The sequence below is a fragment of the Armigeres subalbatus genome, chromosome 2, assembly GCF_024139115.2.
Source record: "Armigeres subalbatus isolate Guangzhou_Male chromosome 2, GZ_Asu_2, whole genome shotgun sequence".
NCBI classification, from domain to species: domain Eukaryota; kingdom Metazoa; phylum Arthropoda; class Insecta; order Diptera; family Culicidae; genus Armigeres; species Armigeres subalbatus.
Genome location: NC_085140.1, coordinates 113,857,537 through 113,872,403, shown reverse-complemented (window position 1 = coordinate 113,872,403; position 14,867 = coordinate 113,857,537). Strand labels below are relative to the sequence as shown.

The following is a 14,867-nucleotide window of genomic DNA, read 5'->3' as shown; positions in this document are numbered from 1 at the left end:
CAGGACAACGTCCGCAGGGTCATCTTTAGTCTTTACACTTACGCCAGACCTATGATTTAGCCAAATACAAAATATTCTAAATGATTATGATGTTATGATGATGTTATACAGAACTGGCATGAATTTCAAATTCCGCAGGAAGAAAAAACGCGTAAATAAAAAAAATTATCAAAAAGTCACGTAAAAAGCGACCCTAGTGTATTTGGGCAAATTGTATTATTTTTGAAATCACCATACAGCCAGGAATGTTGATCGGAGGAACTGCAGTATCGGGTAAATCAGTATTCTTTATTGAATGGAAACTATGGTTAGTGACGCCTCAAACATCATAAGTTTAAATATAATTTTATGTAAACAATTCGAAGGTACACCCAACCGGCGGATGTTAGATTTTCTAACAATTCTGTATAAGAATCTACCAAAACCTGTATAAGAACTGGGCATATGCGAAAATGTTAGATTCTTATACAAGTATTGTATAAGAATCTAACAATTTTGTAAGCTTTTCTAACAATATTTGTATGATAGCTTACATTTTTTGTATAAGAATCTAACAATTTCGCATATGCCCAGTTTTTATACAGGTTTTGGTAGATTCTTATACAGAATTGTTAGAAAATCTAACAACCGCCGGTTGGGTCATGGGTGTACTTGTTTTACCTATTTACTTTTCGAAATATCCCGGAATAATAATTGCAATATTGCAAAACAGGTTAACAGAAAAGTTTTCCAAAAATTTTAGTTTATTTCTTTTCATTTAGAATTCTCTGGAAATACCAATATCCCGATATTCTATATATTGGTATTTCTCTGTTAAATATCCGTCGATTCGATAATCATTTTAAAAATTTCGACATTAAGACAATAGGTCTGGTGTAAGTGTTTGTATCATGAACTAGATGACCCGGCAGACGTTGTCTTGCACAGTAGGTGAGAATGCGTGTTGTGATGTGCCTATACAAAATACCCATACAAATTCTAATTCTTAGTTATGCGGAATACAGACCAATTCATTTTTTATATGTAACAAGAACAAGAAGAAAACATATCCATACGGTACTTACGGAAAGCTAAGTCACATGTTGGAATGAAACCGTTAGTGCTTGAGTTATACTTTCAATCTCCTAATTAAAATTCTGCCCCATTTTGCCCCTACATGTATGCAGTTAATGTCAAAATGCTCATTTTTGAACAAAAAATTGTCAATAACTTCGTCAATATTGAAAATAAGAAGAAACTGTCTTCGAAAGGTTCATGTTTTTTATCGCGACGAAATGTAGAACATTCGAAAAATCTAAAAAATATATTGATGAAAGTATCGTGAAAATCTAATTTTTGGGGGTCGTTCATGAATAACGACTTTTATAGAAACTTTTTCTACAACTTTTTTGAAGACACCAATGATGTATCTTCATAATTGGAGGAAAGAGAATTTCCGTCTCACTTTTAGGGGGATTGGTAAAAAAAAAAAAATCCGAAATATGGAGCTTAACATACTGAAACTTTTCTCAGAAGTCACTGAGACTCTAAAATTAGCTTTTCATGGCCAAAACATTTTCGATCACGAATTCCTGGGTTAGAAAACACTGTGCGTCGGTTCAAACTCCAGCACCGCCGGCTCCATCCTTCAGCGGCTCCCTCCTCCTGGATTCCACCGACATCAAGATGAGCATCCTCTACCCCCGGAGGATTCCGCTCCGCTCTACACCCTGGAGCAACTGGCTCCAATATTCAGCCAACTTACGACTCGGCTTTGAAGCTGCAAATCCCGGTTCGACCAGATCTACACTCTGGGAATTTTCGTCATGTAGAATGGCTACTAGGTTGGGTCTGATAAATTGAACGCTTGCTCGCTCAAGAACAAAATCGTCGAGCTCAGCGATTTCCATCAGGAGAAGGAGATTGCCGCGGCTTTCATCACCGAAACCCACCTGAAGCCCGAGGTAAGTGCAACAATTCCGGGTTTTAGGCCAATCGAACAAGGTCCAGAGGGGGAGGAGTGGCAATCGCCTTGCGAAGCAACATCGCCTGTCGCCTGCTGCCGGACTTCAAGCTTAAATTCATCGAAGCCGTTGGTGTGGAAGTCACCACCTCCGTCGGAGTCGTCACTTTCATCGTGGCTTACTATTCCACACAAGCCAAAGTCGACGATGGCACGTCGGCCGAGCTACGAAGGGATATAGTCAAGGCGGCAGGAGCAGTTCATCATCGCCGGAGACCTGAACGCAAAGCATTAATCGTGGGGAAACACGGAGTCGTCTGGTCCAACGACGAACTAGTGGACCACTACACCATCCTGAGCCCTGACAGCCCTACCCGGTTGACACGGTCCGGGACCGGGACCCATACAACGCTCGAGATCTTTAGCACGAACATGCACGATTACGTCTCCCAGCCGGTCGTCTTCCAGGAGCTCAGCTCGGACCACTATCCGGTGGTGGCGGAAGTTTGAACTTCAGTGAATCGGCACTAGCTAACCCGGCGGAACTATCATCGAGTCGACTGGGGACAGTTCCAAAGGTGCGTAGACGACATCGTCGACTACCAGGCGCGGCAGGAAACACCTGAAGCAATCGATCGACAGCTGCGTTCCATCGAGGAGGCGATCTCGGTGGCTCGGGAACAACATGTAGGTACCGACGGCTCGGCAGGTAAGCAACACCCTGACCATCGATACACTCACCAAAGATTTGCGCCGGAAGTTCCTTCAGGAGTTCCTCCGGAAATTCCTCCAGGAATTCCTCCGGAAGTTCCTCCAGGAATTCCTCCAGAAGTTCCTCCAGGAATTCCTTCGGAAGTTCCTCCAGGAATTCCTCCAGAAGTTCCTCTAGAAATTCCTTCGGAAGTTCCTCCAGGAATTCCTTCGGAAGTTCCTCCAGGAATTCCTCCTCCGGTGAAAATGATTCTTGACAACGATCCGGCGGGAACAAGAAGGCGAGGTGCGCAACGAGTAAGGTGGATCGATCAGGTGAAAGATGATTAACGAACCCTCTAAAGATTACATGTTTGGCGACGTGCAGTCATGAACCGAGTTAAATCGAGAAGACTTTTATGTACAGCAAAGGCCACTCTGATCTTAGTCTGAGTAAATAAATAATAATAATTGATCACGTCGGGAAGAAGAAAAAAGATTTAGTTTCGCGATCGTTTTGTCTTTGATCGGTGCAGAAATGCCGGACAAAAAGTGTGATAAAAAGGTAAGTGATTTAAAAGCTCTCTACTCTCTCTAAAGGGATAATAGGCCATTACATTGGAGTTGAACATTTTGTGAAATACTACGAAGAAAATCACGAAAGTTGTCATATTTCAGTTAGGCTTAGTTGTTCCGGCCAACTTCCATCTTCGACTGCCACAAATTGATCGATGGCTTGATACAGCTCTTCAAGCTATTTGGGTATTTCCCGTGTTTGCTATCCTCTCGGCACTCCTTCACGTCGATGGAGCACTTGAACGCCGGCATTTCAACTGTAGCCAAACTGCAGTACCTAATCTAGTCGCTCGAAAGAGAGACACGTAAGCCGTTCGAAATTGTAGACATCGAAGCCGATAACCACGGTGCTGTATGGGAGACCCTACTCGTGAGAGGAGAACACCAGGCCAAATAGCGGCGTCATACAACAGCTGTTAAGTTTTTGTATCAGCAGATGCGCATCCTAAAGTCCGCAGCATCAGATGTCTTCCGTATTGCTTCGTACAGCACTTTTCATTACAGTGCCAAACGACAAACAACAGCGGAAGCAATGCAGAACGACGTGGTTGAAGTAGCCGAAGAAGATGTGGTTGAACTGGACATCGATACAACAGAATGAACGGAAACATTTGAAATTCCCAATTCGATGGTAGAGCGTGAGAAGCCAGCGGAAACAATGGAATTTAGAATGCATATCGAGTCTGGTTTGTGAAGAAGCGGATAATGGGCTACATGGATTACTATACATCAAAGTGGAAAGAGAAGAGGATGTGAAAAAGCAGCTAGGGTAAAAGTTCCGATAGTCGTGGGTGTTCCAATAGTTGCGGTAGTGTTGTTTTTACACAATCTACGTATTTAACGCAGCAACCCATATAGTCTATCAATTGGTTGACCTGTCATTACACGAAATACAGGAAAACAGGTTGAGAATTGCATCAAAATTGGTAAAGTATCACTAAAATACCTTCTCCTTTTCTCTGCTTTGCACCAATAGTTGCGGTAGTGTTCCTATAGTTGCGAGTCCCATATGAAAACAATGGAATTCGCAACTATAGGAACACGAATTAAAAAATACCGCAACTATTGGAACACTGCACCAATAATTAGAGGTACCATTTTAGGTAACAATGATGGATGCTGCTGCCATTAGGACCCCTTTCGGACCAAATATAATTAATAAACTTCCATGTGCCCCCTTGAGGTAAGTGAAATGAAGTATAGACTTGGTGTGAATCAATAAATAGTGGTGGAACGTGCTTAGTTCCTCCACTATTGGGTCTTTTACCCTAGCACAGTTGACGAGTCAGCGAAGGGATCGTTTAGTTACGGTAGGACCGATAGACCAATCCCCACCAAAGAAGACCCACGCTATGTTTAAAGGCAGCTATTATGCAAAGTGAATGCACCTCGGATGTTTAGCCATAAGATCATAGTTTTTGACCTCTAGTTTAAGGATCTGTGTCGATTAAAATATTTCATCGGTGAAATTTTGACTTTTTTACTATTTAAGGTAATATTTTTAACCTAAATACCTTTTCTGATTTTTCTAAATTTTTTGAAACAAGTTATATAAAATCCAATTACTATATTTTTTTCCTGATGCTTTAAGAAACATTTTCATATAAAAACATTTTTCATATGATGAAAATAGTAGAAGTTATATTAAAATTACTGCCAGTTCTAAATTCTCTGAATGTTTATTATGAATAGATCTGGAGCCTTCCTTAGCCATGCTGTAAGATGCACTGCTACACTGCAACACCATGCTAAAAGTGGCTGGGTTCGATTCCTGGTCTTGTCTAGGACATTTTCTCGCCTTACCTGTGCATAAAGTATTACCGTAGCCTCATGGTATACGAATGCGAAAATGGTAGCTTGGACTAGAAACCTTGAACTGAACACTAAGCTCCGACTTCCGAGGCGGCATATGTCAGAGTGGTTGATGTAATGCCAATAAGAAGAAGTATTATTAAATTTAAAACATAATATCACTTTTTAACATTTCAAATCAACAAAAAATTAAAACTACAAACTAGTTCAAAGTAGTATTTATGTCCTGTATTTCAAATTTGATTGAGCCTCAATGGACGTCTGCATTATATGACTACTGTTATATGCTACCACCGTGGATAACAGTACACTTGCATACTGTTCGTGGTTTTCCGGCATTTTGTAGTTTTGCTAGGTAGTATAGAAATTTCTGTGGTTGACTTCCGTTGTTTGCTCCGTATACTTTGTAAGGCATCCCTGTGATGCGCTCACAAAATTCAAGATCGCGGAATTCCTAAATAAGAAAATTTTCGGTGATTGGTAGCCCAACTGCCATTCAACTGTCACAAAAAGCTCGTATGGAGTCTGAATAGAGGTCCGACAATGTTACACTAAAACAGCAATCATCTACCTGTGGTAGGCTCTCCAATACCTTATAATAACCATTGCATTATTTTCCTTCAAAACACCCCGTTCAACTAAAAGACTTCGGCAGTAACGCCCAGTGAAACCAAGTTGAGCGTGATGGGTTGCGTTGACCTCTGATGTCTAGACTTCAGATTTGTCTTGATAGTTTTTTTTGCTATAGGGCCGAAAATTTGGTAGACCAATCCCTCTAGCTAATGTAGCGCTGGAAGAGGGGTTTTGTCTAAAATTGTGTCATACTCTCTTCCTTACAGAAGATGATTATGAACACAATTGAAATATAATCGAGCATGTTTCTTGACCTGTCCAGCGTTAAATTCTGTTTCTATGGTAACAAGTGGACGGTGCAGGGTTGCTGGTTTTTTGATAGACACGTATGAGATATGCAGTTACACAAGAATTCGCTATCGAAAAATGAAATATATTTTCGGTGTCAACAGTATTTCTAGTATAACTTCTGCTACTTTCATCATATGAAAATTGTTTTTATACGAAAATTTTCCTTGAAGCGTCAGGAAAAAAAGTGGTGCCTGGATTTCATATAACTAGCTACAATTTTTTTTTAAAAATCAGAATAGATTTTTAGGTTAAAAATATTACCTTAAATGATAAAAAAGTCAAATTTTCACCGATGAAATATTTCAATCGACACAGATCCTTAAACTAGAGGTCAAAAACACTATGATCTAACGGCTTAACATCCGAGGTGCATTCACTTTGCATAATAGTTGCCTTTAAACATAGCGTGAGACCTCTCGCAGACATGCATCTGAAACTTCTTTAGAATAATTTGTTCAAATTATTCGTCATCATGTTTACGGCTCCGTGCAGTTTCTTTTATTACACAATTGAGCCAAATAAATAAACGAACTGGTTAAAAAAGACCGTGAACCGAAGCTATCGCCACCATACTTTGCTCAACGATCCCGCTCATACTATCAAGTTTTCTTCTGCACCTGATGTCGATATCTCCTTGGCTTGATGTCCAATTCAACATTGATTACCAATCCAGGACCATCTTCCTCCAAATAAGTTAGCATGTTGGTACAATCCCAAGGAAATACGGTTCTCCTACAGACAGTCGCGCTCAAAGTTGTTAGCTATCACGGGATGTCTTTCGAAGCAAAAGAACTGCTGAATTCCGGTTCAGTGTTGAACTTCACCTCATCAGATGTATCCATCGCCACAGACAAATTGCCTACCATTTGTCTATCTCGTGCAAACTTCCCAAGGTCAAATGTCTCGACCAAAATTGATCTCTCCTTTGGCGGCGAAGTATATTGGGACCTACACACGGGTAAGAAACATTGGGCTTGCCCTACCTCATCGAAACCTTTTTCGGTTGGATCTTATGTAGCTCGACATCAGCAGATTCTGTCGGACGAACAGCTTGTCAGCTATTAGGTTCTGATTATCAAACAATCTGCTTGCGAAAAGATTTGTGAAGCATTCTACGAAAAGATTTGGGAAGCTATAACCATATGCAGATATCCAAACGAGTAATAAATTGTTCACCCACCCTGTTAGCCTGTCGCTAAAATTTTTACGTCGATGAACTTCTTTCCAGAGACGTCGATATCGTATCCGCTATTCAAACTCGACGTAAAGTATCAGCGATGCTCAAAACTGACGAATTCTCAATGATAAAGTAGGCTTTTAACTACATCGAAATACTTGACGACATTTTTCCAGAGGATCGTTCAGCCCAGCCATGACATGAGCTACGAAATCAGCAGTTCGTTGGCACACTCGGGTTCGTCTGGCAACCGGGAACAGACATCTTCTGCTTTAAGGTGCAGCAAATTTTGCCTTCTCCCATACTCTTCAAGCAAAGCATTACGTCCTACGTAGCTAAAATCTTTGATCTAAAATCTTCTATTGCAGTGGATTTTTTACAATAATTACTATGGTCAGTGCTCCAAAAACTTCCGCGGAAATTCCTCCACAAGTTTCTTTATATTTTTTTGGTTTCAAAATGCTGCAGAAATCCTCTGCAATATAAATATCAAATTCCTCATAGAATCCTTGTAAAAAAATCATCAGGATTTTTCGTAATTTTTCGTTGAGTATTCCTGCGAGTTATCTGAAAATATCGCAATTTGAATTACTGTTTTTTTTCTTTCAGAAATACCCTTTGAAAATTACATTCTAATATTTGAACGAATTTCTACTGAAATACCTAGGGGCAATGACGGCTTTGGCAGGTTTTGTACTATTTGTACTATTTGTACATGCTCAAATTTGGCCCAAACATTCTTTGCATATCAAAGAATATTGTGGCCAAATTCATAAAATTCGGTCGACAAAGACCCCTCTGCCAACAATAGAACAAAACCTGCCAAAGCCGTCTGTTCCCCTATTTAAGTGAGGCATCTACATCAAATTGAGGAACATTTTTGTACTGTCAATTGTTATTATTCGTTTTAGAAGAATACTATGAAAGCAATATAAAATGCTCAACATTTTATCAGAATTCCTTCGTATACATATATAGCTATGTATGAGGAATCAGAAGGAATAAATTTTGGCTGTTACGCCCTTTTCAAATGTTGGTCTAGATATATCATGCTATGTGGTTCCTTTTACGATAATCAATCAGAAACTGACACATATCTCGGGTGTTCATGTCTTTCAACAGACATGTTTTGTCATGCTGTCATGCTCCTCATAACGTTTGTTTAATGAATGCTCAAGAATGTAATCATGGCATTTAATAACGGCTTGTAAATGTCCGAAAAATAATCTAGATAGGGTAACAGTTCCGATAGTCGTGGGTGTTCCTATTGTTGCGGTAGTACGGTTTGCAGGGAATTTAAAAATTAAACGCAGTAACCCACATCACCGATCAATTAGTCGACCTGTCATAACACGATGGAAACAAAAATAACATTGAAATTTCATTTAAACTGGTAAAGTATCTTTAAATTACTTGATTTTTTTTCTTTCCCTTGCACCAATAGTTGCGAATCCCGTATAAATCCCATGGGATTCGCAACTATAGGAACACGAATAACAAAATACCGCAACTATTGGAATACTGTACCAATAATTGGAGGATTGATTTTAGGTAATAATAAAGGATTTTGATGAAATTATGGCACGCTTCGGATAAAATAGAGAGAATGCGCTTTCGGATGCACTCTCAAGGTAAGGGAAATGAAGTATGGATTAGAAGTTATAGAGAAATTAGTGTTGGAACGTGCTTAGTTCCTCCACTATTGGATCTTTTGCCCTAGACATAAAACTAATTTTCAAATAAATATGCTTAGATCTAGCATTATATTTGTTAAATTTTTACCTAAAACTGAATCCGCGCGTAGCCATTAAATCGTTATGTAAATCCGCGCCAAATCCACGAAAACAGCGAGATACGCGAAAATTGCGAATTCCGCGTAGTCGTAACAACCCTGCAGTTGGCTTCAATCCGATATAACTTCCCAGGCAGAAGCCATGAACAAAGTAACAAAACATGATATGGACTTGGTTGATATAAGAGATAAAATAACAGGCAACAATTTAACTTGCACCGAAATTTCATTAAAATATCAAGATATGTGATGGATAAGAACAAACTAATGGCACATGATATTGATCAATTCTAACAAGTAGCATAACTTGATCTTCTCATGATATTTGAGTGCAAAATATTGATATAATTGTCTGATTATTTATCTCTTATATCAATCATGTCCATATCTCATTTTGCTATTTGATTCAACATTTGATGAGCTAGTTTCGTCTACTCGGGTAGTGTATCCATTGTAATTCACTGCGCAAAATACATATTTATGCAATGGCAGGCACAGAAAAGTATTCAAATGATATCCGTGAAAAGTTTTGGGCATGAACTGGCTATTTCATCAAAACATAAAAAGTCTATTTGAAACTATCAATTCAAACGTTAGTTCAGTTTAAAGCGGAAAGTCTACCGGTTTGACACCTACCTTGAGTATTGATGGTGGTTCCCTGAGTAGTGTTAGCTCCGACATTGTCATACAGCGAGGTACTGGACGTGGCCGTGGCAATCTTTTCACTCCTGAGCGTTTCCGTTTCAGTGGCACGATTGGTTGCCCGGGGCAGCGTCGATGATCCTACAATTGGGAGAGTTCGGTTAGCTTCCGCAATGGTCATTCAGAGTTGAGCAATGGAAGGCCATACCTCTGTAGCGTGGATCCTGGGCCCGGATGCGTGCGTACTGCTCGGCGGTCATGCAGGTGCACTGGGGTTCCCGGGCCCGCGACGGACTGGCCGGGGTGCTGAGTGGTTTTCTTTTCGTTTTTACCTTGCCCTTCCCGGGTGGATCAAGTTTTAGTGAGTAGCTTGAGGAGGCCTTTCGTGAAAATTTGAAAGAAGGCGACTGTAAAACGTCGCACTATTATTAGGGTAAATGAATGATGTCGCTGGAGGTGGACACAGAGCGAGAGTGGCATACGATCGAGAGATTTGTCGAAGGAACGAGCCCATATAATGTGGCTCGTGTTCTTCGTTACGCGGCTCGACAGAGGAGGATACGGAAAGGGATGATTCGGTGCTGAAGAGGAGGGGTCATGTGTGTGAGGCGCGCTTGGTTTATGTCATGGAGTTTAGTATTGCGATTATTGTTAGATCGAATAATAGTGCAACATTTTAAAATCGTTTCTTGTTATATTAATTTAGATATTTAGTTAGTGGTTTGTCTTTTCTGGGAAATAGAGGATTGTGTATTCGAAAAGGCCCTAATCTCTAAAAGGATAGTACAGTTATCTCAGTAAATAAACACAGAATATAAGTTAGTAATTTGAATTTAGAAGTCTTCCATTAGTTTGATTATACTTACACAACATTCGCGGAACTGTTTGGCATCGATAGGAGAAGTAAAATTGAGACCCCAGGTGTCACTGGTCATCGGATCCTTCCAGTAGACGAAGCATTCTGACGCTTGGCCGATCCGAGTTCCTAAAAACAGGAAGATTATCGTTATGTTGGAAACCCACAAAACTTTTATGTGTCTAAAACAAACCTGGCTGAATTAGTCGAACGTCGAGAATCTTATCCACCTGGCTATTGTAGGCGGTGATGTGGAAGATGCACTCGGGCGAGTCTTGGATGCAGGTGATGTTAACAGGAACTAGATCTTCGGATACTTGTTGCCATTTGACGGTACCAGCGCCACTTGCCGATACGTGGAATACTTCTGCCCACAACCTGAATAAAATAAAAAGATTTTGGTTGGAAGGTTTGATCGAACGGTAAAACAAGAAATAGTGTACCAAATAATAATGAGAATGCCCCCTTTTACTTACAAAATTATTATTTGTCAATGGACAGTCGAGGAGAAAAGATACAAGTAGAACCAAAATTGCTGAACTGTGAATCTGTGCATCTGCGCGCGATTCTATTACTGCTTATTCATACTTAGGCCAGAGTTGGCGCTGCAGCATATACAAGGTCTTCATTTAACTCCGTAGGCTGCAGGTTATCTTCTACACCCAACCGGCGGTTGTTAGATTTTCTAACAATTCTGTATAAGAATCAACCAAAACCTGTATAAGAACTGGGCATATGCGAAATTGCTAGATATTGTATAAGAATCTAACAATATTGTAAGCTTTTCTTACATTTTTTGTATAAGAATCTAACAATTTCGCATATGCCCAGTTCTTATACAGGTGTTGGTAGATTCTTATACAGAATTTTTAAGAAAATCTAACAACCGCCGGTTGGGTGTACCTGATCGGTTCATCTTGCTGGCTGCATAAGTGCATACTTCGCCTTTTTGTACCCGTTGTGTAACTATCAAGAACAATTTTTCACTGAGTTACTGTTTGACATTCGGGATACCGCAGTCGTATCCCGAATATGAGAAAATAACTCAATGATACCCAATTTTGTTTTTGCTACCTTCTGCAGTTTTATGAACTTGGTGTGCATGAGAGATAAAAAAACAAAATTAATGTTTGTTTGATATTGAAATACCTGAGTCTTAACCTTAATCAGATGTTGGGGTTAATATGACCCAAAACTGAACTTCAAAGTAGAATAACTCTTTAACTGATGTTATTTTATGAAAATTAAGAATTTGACATGAAAAATGTATTTTAAGGTGCAACAAGAACGAACCCACAAAAAAACTCATGAATAAGATATTAGGGTCATGGTAACCGAGAAATGCGCCTATAAAGCTCAAAATAGGCTTCTTCTGCTGAAAAACTAGATTGTTAAGCTTAAATTGTTTGTTGGGTATCTTTGCACGATTGCTGTCCGGGATTCACGCAACATGTCCTGCCCATCGTACTCTTCCGGCTTGAGCTACCTTCTGAATACTGGGTTCGCCGTAGAGCTGGACGAGCTCGTGGTTCATTCTTCGCCGCAACACACCGCCAAAGATGGTCCTAAGCACCCGTCTCTCGAATACCGTCGAGGGTCCCACCCCACTACCCCGAATGCCATTACCCCGAAAACCATTGCCCCGAATGGGACACCACATCGAAATCCATGACCCCGAAAGGCCATTACTCCGAAAATAATTGGACAGATACCAAAATAAAAATATTTGCAAAGCATAAAAAAATATACAACTTAGAGTTAATTAGAGAAAAGTAATAAAGATTCAGTTTAACCAACATTTTTGTTAAGAAAATTATTTTGAGCTTTTTAGTGGAATGTCTTCACTTGTCATAAGACGAGTTTGTACAATCCCATTGAATTCCACCACTTAATTGTATCTTGACAGATACGTATTTCGACCTCAACAGTAAGGCCGTCTTCAGTGTCTCGTGTTTGACTCAACTTAGTCGAGTCAAGTACGAGACACTGAAGACGGCCTTACTGTTGAGGTCGAAATACGTATCTGTCAAGATACAATTAAGTGGTGGAATTCAATGGGATTGTACAAACTCGTCTTATGACAAGTGGCAACATTTTTGATTTTCGTGTAATTAACTTGGACTGCCATTTTGCAATTTCTTTATTTGAAAAAAGTCATGGTAAGGAAAAGGTTCAATTAATGCGTTTACCCGGTACAAGACGAACATAATAGATAATGTCTTCGAAGAAACACATCTGCCCGGTTTAAGACAAAAAAAAACAATGCCTTCTATAAATGAACGCTTTTGTCCGGCATAAGGCGATCAGTGAAGATGATGCCTTCTTTAAATCAATGCGTCTGCCCCGTATAAGCCAAAAAGAAGAAATAATGCATTCTTCAAATCTAGGAACTTTTTTCAAATAGGCGTAACTGTATTTGACCTTGAAATTTGAAACGACTTCTACTCTCTCTATTCAGCATATTCCGTGCAACTGACGTTACTACCTGATAGATCGCAATCTATTCTTTCTGTTGAGTACGTTAGTTGACTAAAATAGTTTGAATTAAGAGCACAATCGTCATTCCAAAAATCAAGGTCAGAATCAATTCCGCCCATTTGAAAAAAATTCCTAGAAATTAACACGCTTGCCCGGTATAAGGCACACATAGATAACGCATTATTTGAATAAACGCATCTGCTCGGTATATGACACACAGGGGAAATATTGCCTTCTTTGAATGAATGCGCTTACCAGGTATAAGGCAGACAGAGGAGACGATGCCTTCTTCAAATGGACGCGTTTGCCTAAAATAAGGTCAATTATTACTCATTCACCCACTCTTAATCGTTCTACCTTTTTTACTCACTCATCCAGTTTAACTCAATCATTTACTCTTACTCACTTACTCTGACTCGCTAACTCCCCTTTACTGACTCACTGATTCACTCCTACTCACTCACTTATTCATACCACTCACTCCCTTTAGCTCGCTGAGTCACACTTACTCGCTCATTGTATCTTATGTATTCACTTACTCTTACTCACTCAATCTTACTCATGCACTCCCTCTTACTCACTAACTCCCCAGTAAACCACATATCGTTCCTCGACCACCTCGAAGGAATCCCCGTCTATCGTAACACTGCTTCCCAGGCGGCCCCTGTCGCGCTCGGTTCCGCCCACAAGCATGTACTTTGTCTTTGACGCATTCACCACCAGTCCAACTTTTGTTGCTTCACGTTTCAGGCGGGTGTACAGTTCTGCCACCTTTGCAAATGTTCGGCCGACAATGTCCATGTCATCCGCGAAGCAAATAAATTGACTGGATCTGTTTAAAATCGTACCCCGGCTGTTACACCCGGCTCTCCGCATGACACCTTCTAGCGCAATGTTGAACAACAGGCACGAAAGTCCGTCACCTTGTCTTAGTCCCCGGCGCGATTCGAACGAACTGGAGTGTTCGCCCGAAATCTTCACACAGTTTTGCACACCATCCACCGTTGCTTTGATCAGTCTGGTAAGCTTCCCAGGGAAGCTGTTCTCGTCCATAATTTTTCATAGCTCTACGCGGTCTATACGGTCTATATTTATATTCCTTGCAATATCCTATACCAGTGCGAATGAATGTCTACGTGAATCGTAATACAATAGAAACCACTTCAGTCCAAATGGCTTGCAGTTGAAAAGATATAAATTGTGTAGTTTATGTTGGACAAAAATCCGATTCACTTCAAGATGTGCAGTATGGTGCAGTGGTGGAGTATCCGCCTGCAGATCCAAAGATCGCATGTTCGAGACTTGGTGCTGGTGAGATTTTTTTAATTTTTAATATTTTAATGCTTAATCGTAATACTGTTTGTATGATGTCGGGAAAGATCGTGAAATAAAACTTGTATGTATCTATATCGCCTCCACTTTGGTACGTATATAGCCAATCTGTGCATTATATACGAATAAGTTGGTTCTTATATAATAACCTATATCAAGAGTTATAGGTACCAAAATGTTGACTGGGTCACTTGCTCCCTCTTACTCACTTACTCACTTTTACTCCCTCGCTCACTCTTGCTCACTCACTCACTCACTCACTCTTGCTTACTCACTCACTCTTACTCACTCTTATTTACTCACTCTCTTTCACTCATCAACTCTTACTCCCTCACTTTTACTTGCTCACTCTTACTAACCCACTCACCCACTCGTCGATTCTGAGACCACGCTTCATCCGTTGCTTTTACTACAGCGACCAAGAAACAACTTCAACCTTGTTACCTTTGTAGCCATGCTGACGTGGACAACGGGATTTTACGGATTAAGAGCATTTAGTTCTATACTGAATTGAAACAGTACCAGGCGAAACGCAAACTATTATCCATTCATATGAATTCTGAATAAACTTTCATTGAGTAACATTTTTTTTCAATTGAAATGAAGTATAAACTTGAAATAATGACTGATTCGGGGTACTGGATTA

General features: G+C 40.0%; 1 protein-coding gene across 1 annotated transcript in view; it reads right to left on the bottom strand.

Moving 5' to 3' along the window:
• LOC134210688 (protein still life, isoform SIF type 1) overlaps positions 1-14,867 on the bottom strand; it is a 426,260-nt gene that overhangs the window by 403,555 nt on the left and 7,838 nt on the right. The window contains exons 2-5 of the mRNA XM_062686893.1: positions 10,605-10,789; positions 10,422-10,540; positions 9,764-9,962; positions 9,550-9,696 (exon numbers count right to left, since the gene is read on the bottom strand). Of these exons, the coding sequence (XP_062542877.1) occupies positions 9,550-9,696; positions 9,764-9,962; positions 10,422-10,540; positions 10,605-10,789 (650 nt within the window). The remainder of the gene's footprint in view (positions 1-9,549; positions 9,697-9,763; positions 9,963-10,421; positions 10,541-10,604; positions 10,790-14,867) is intronic.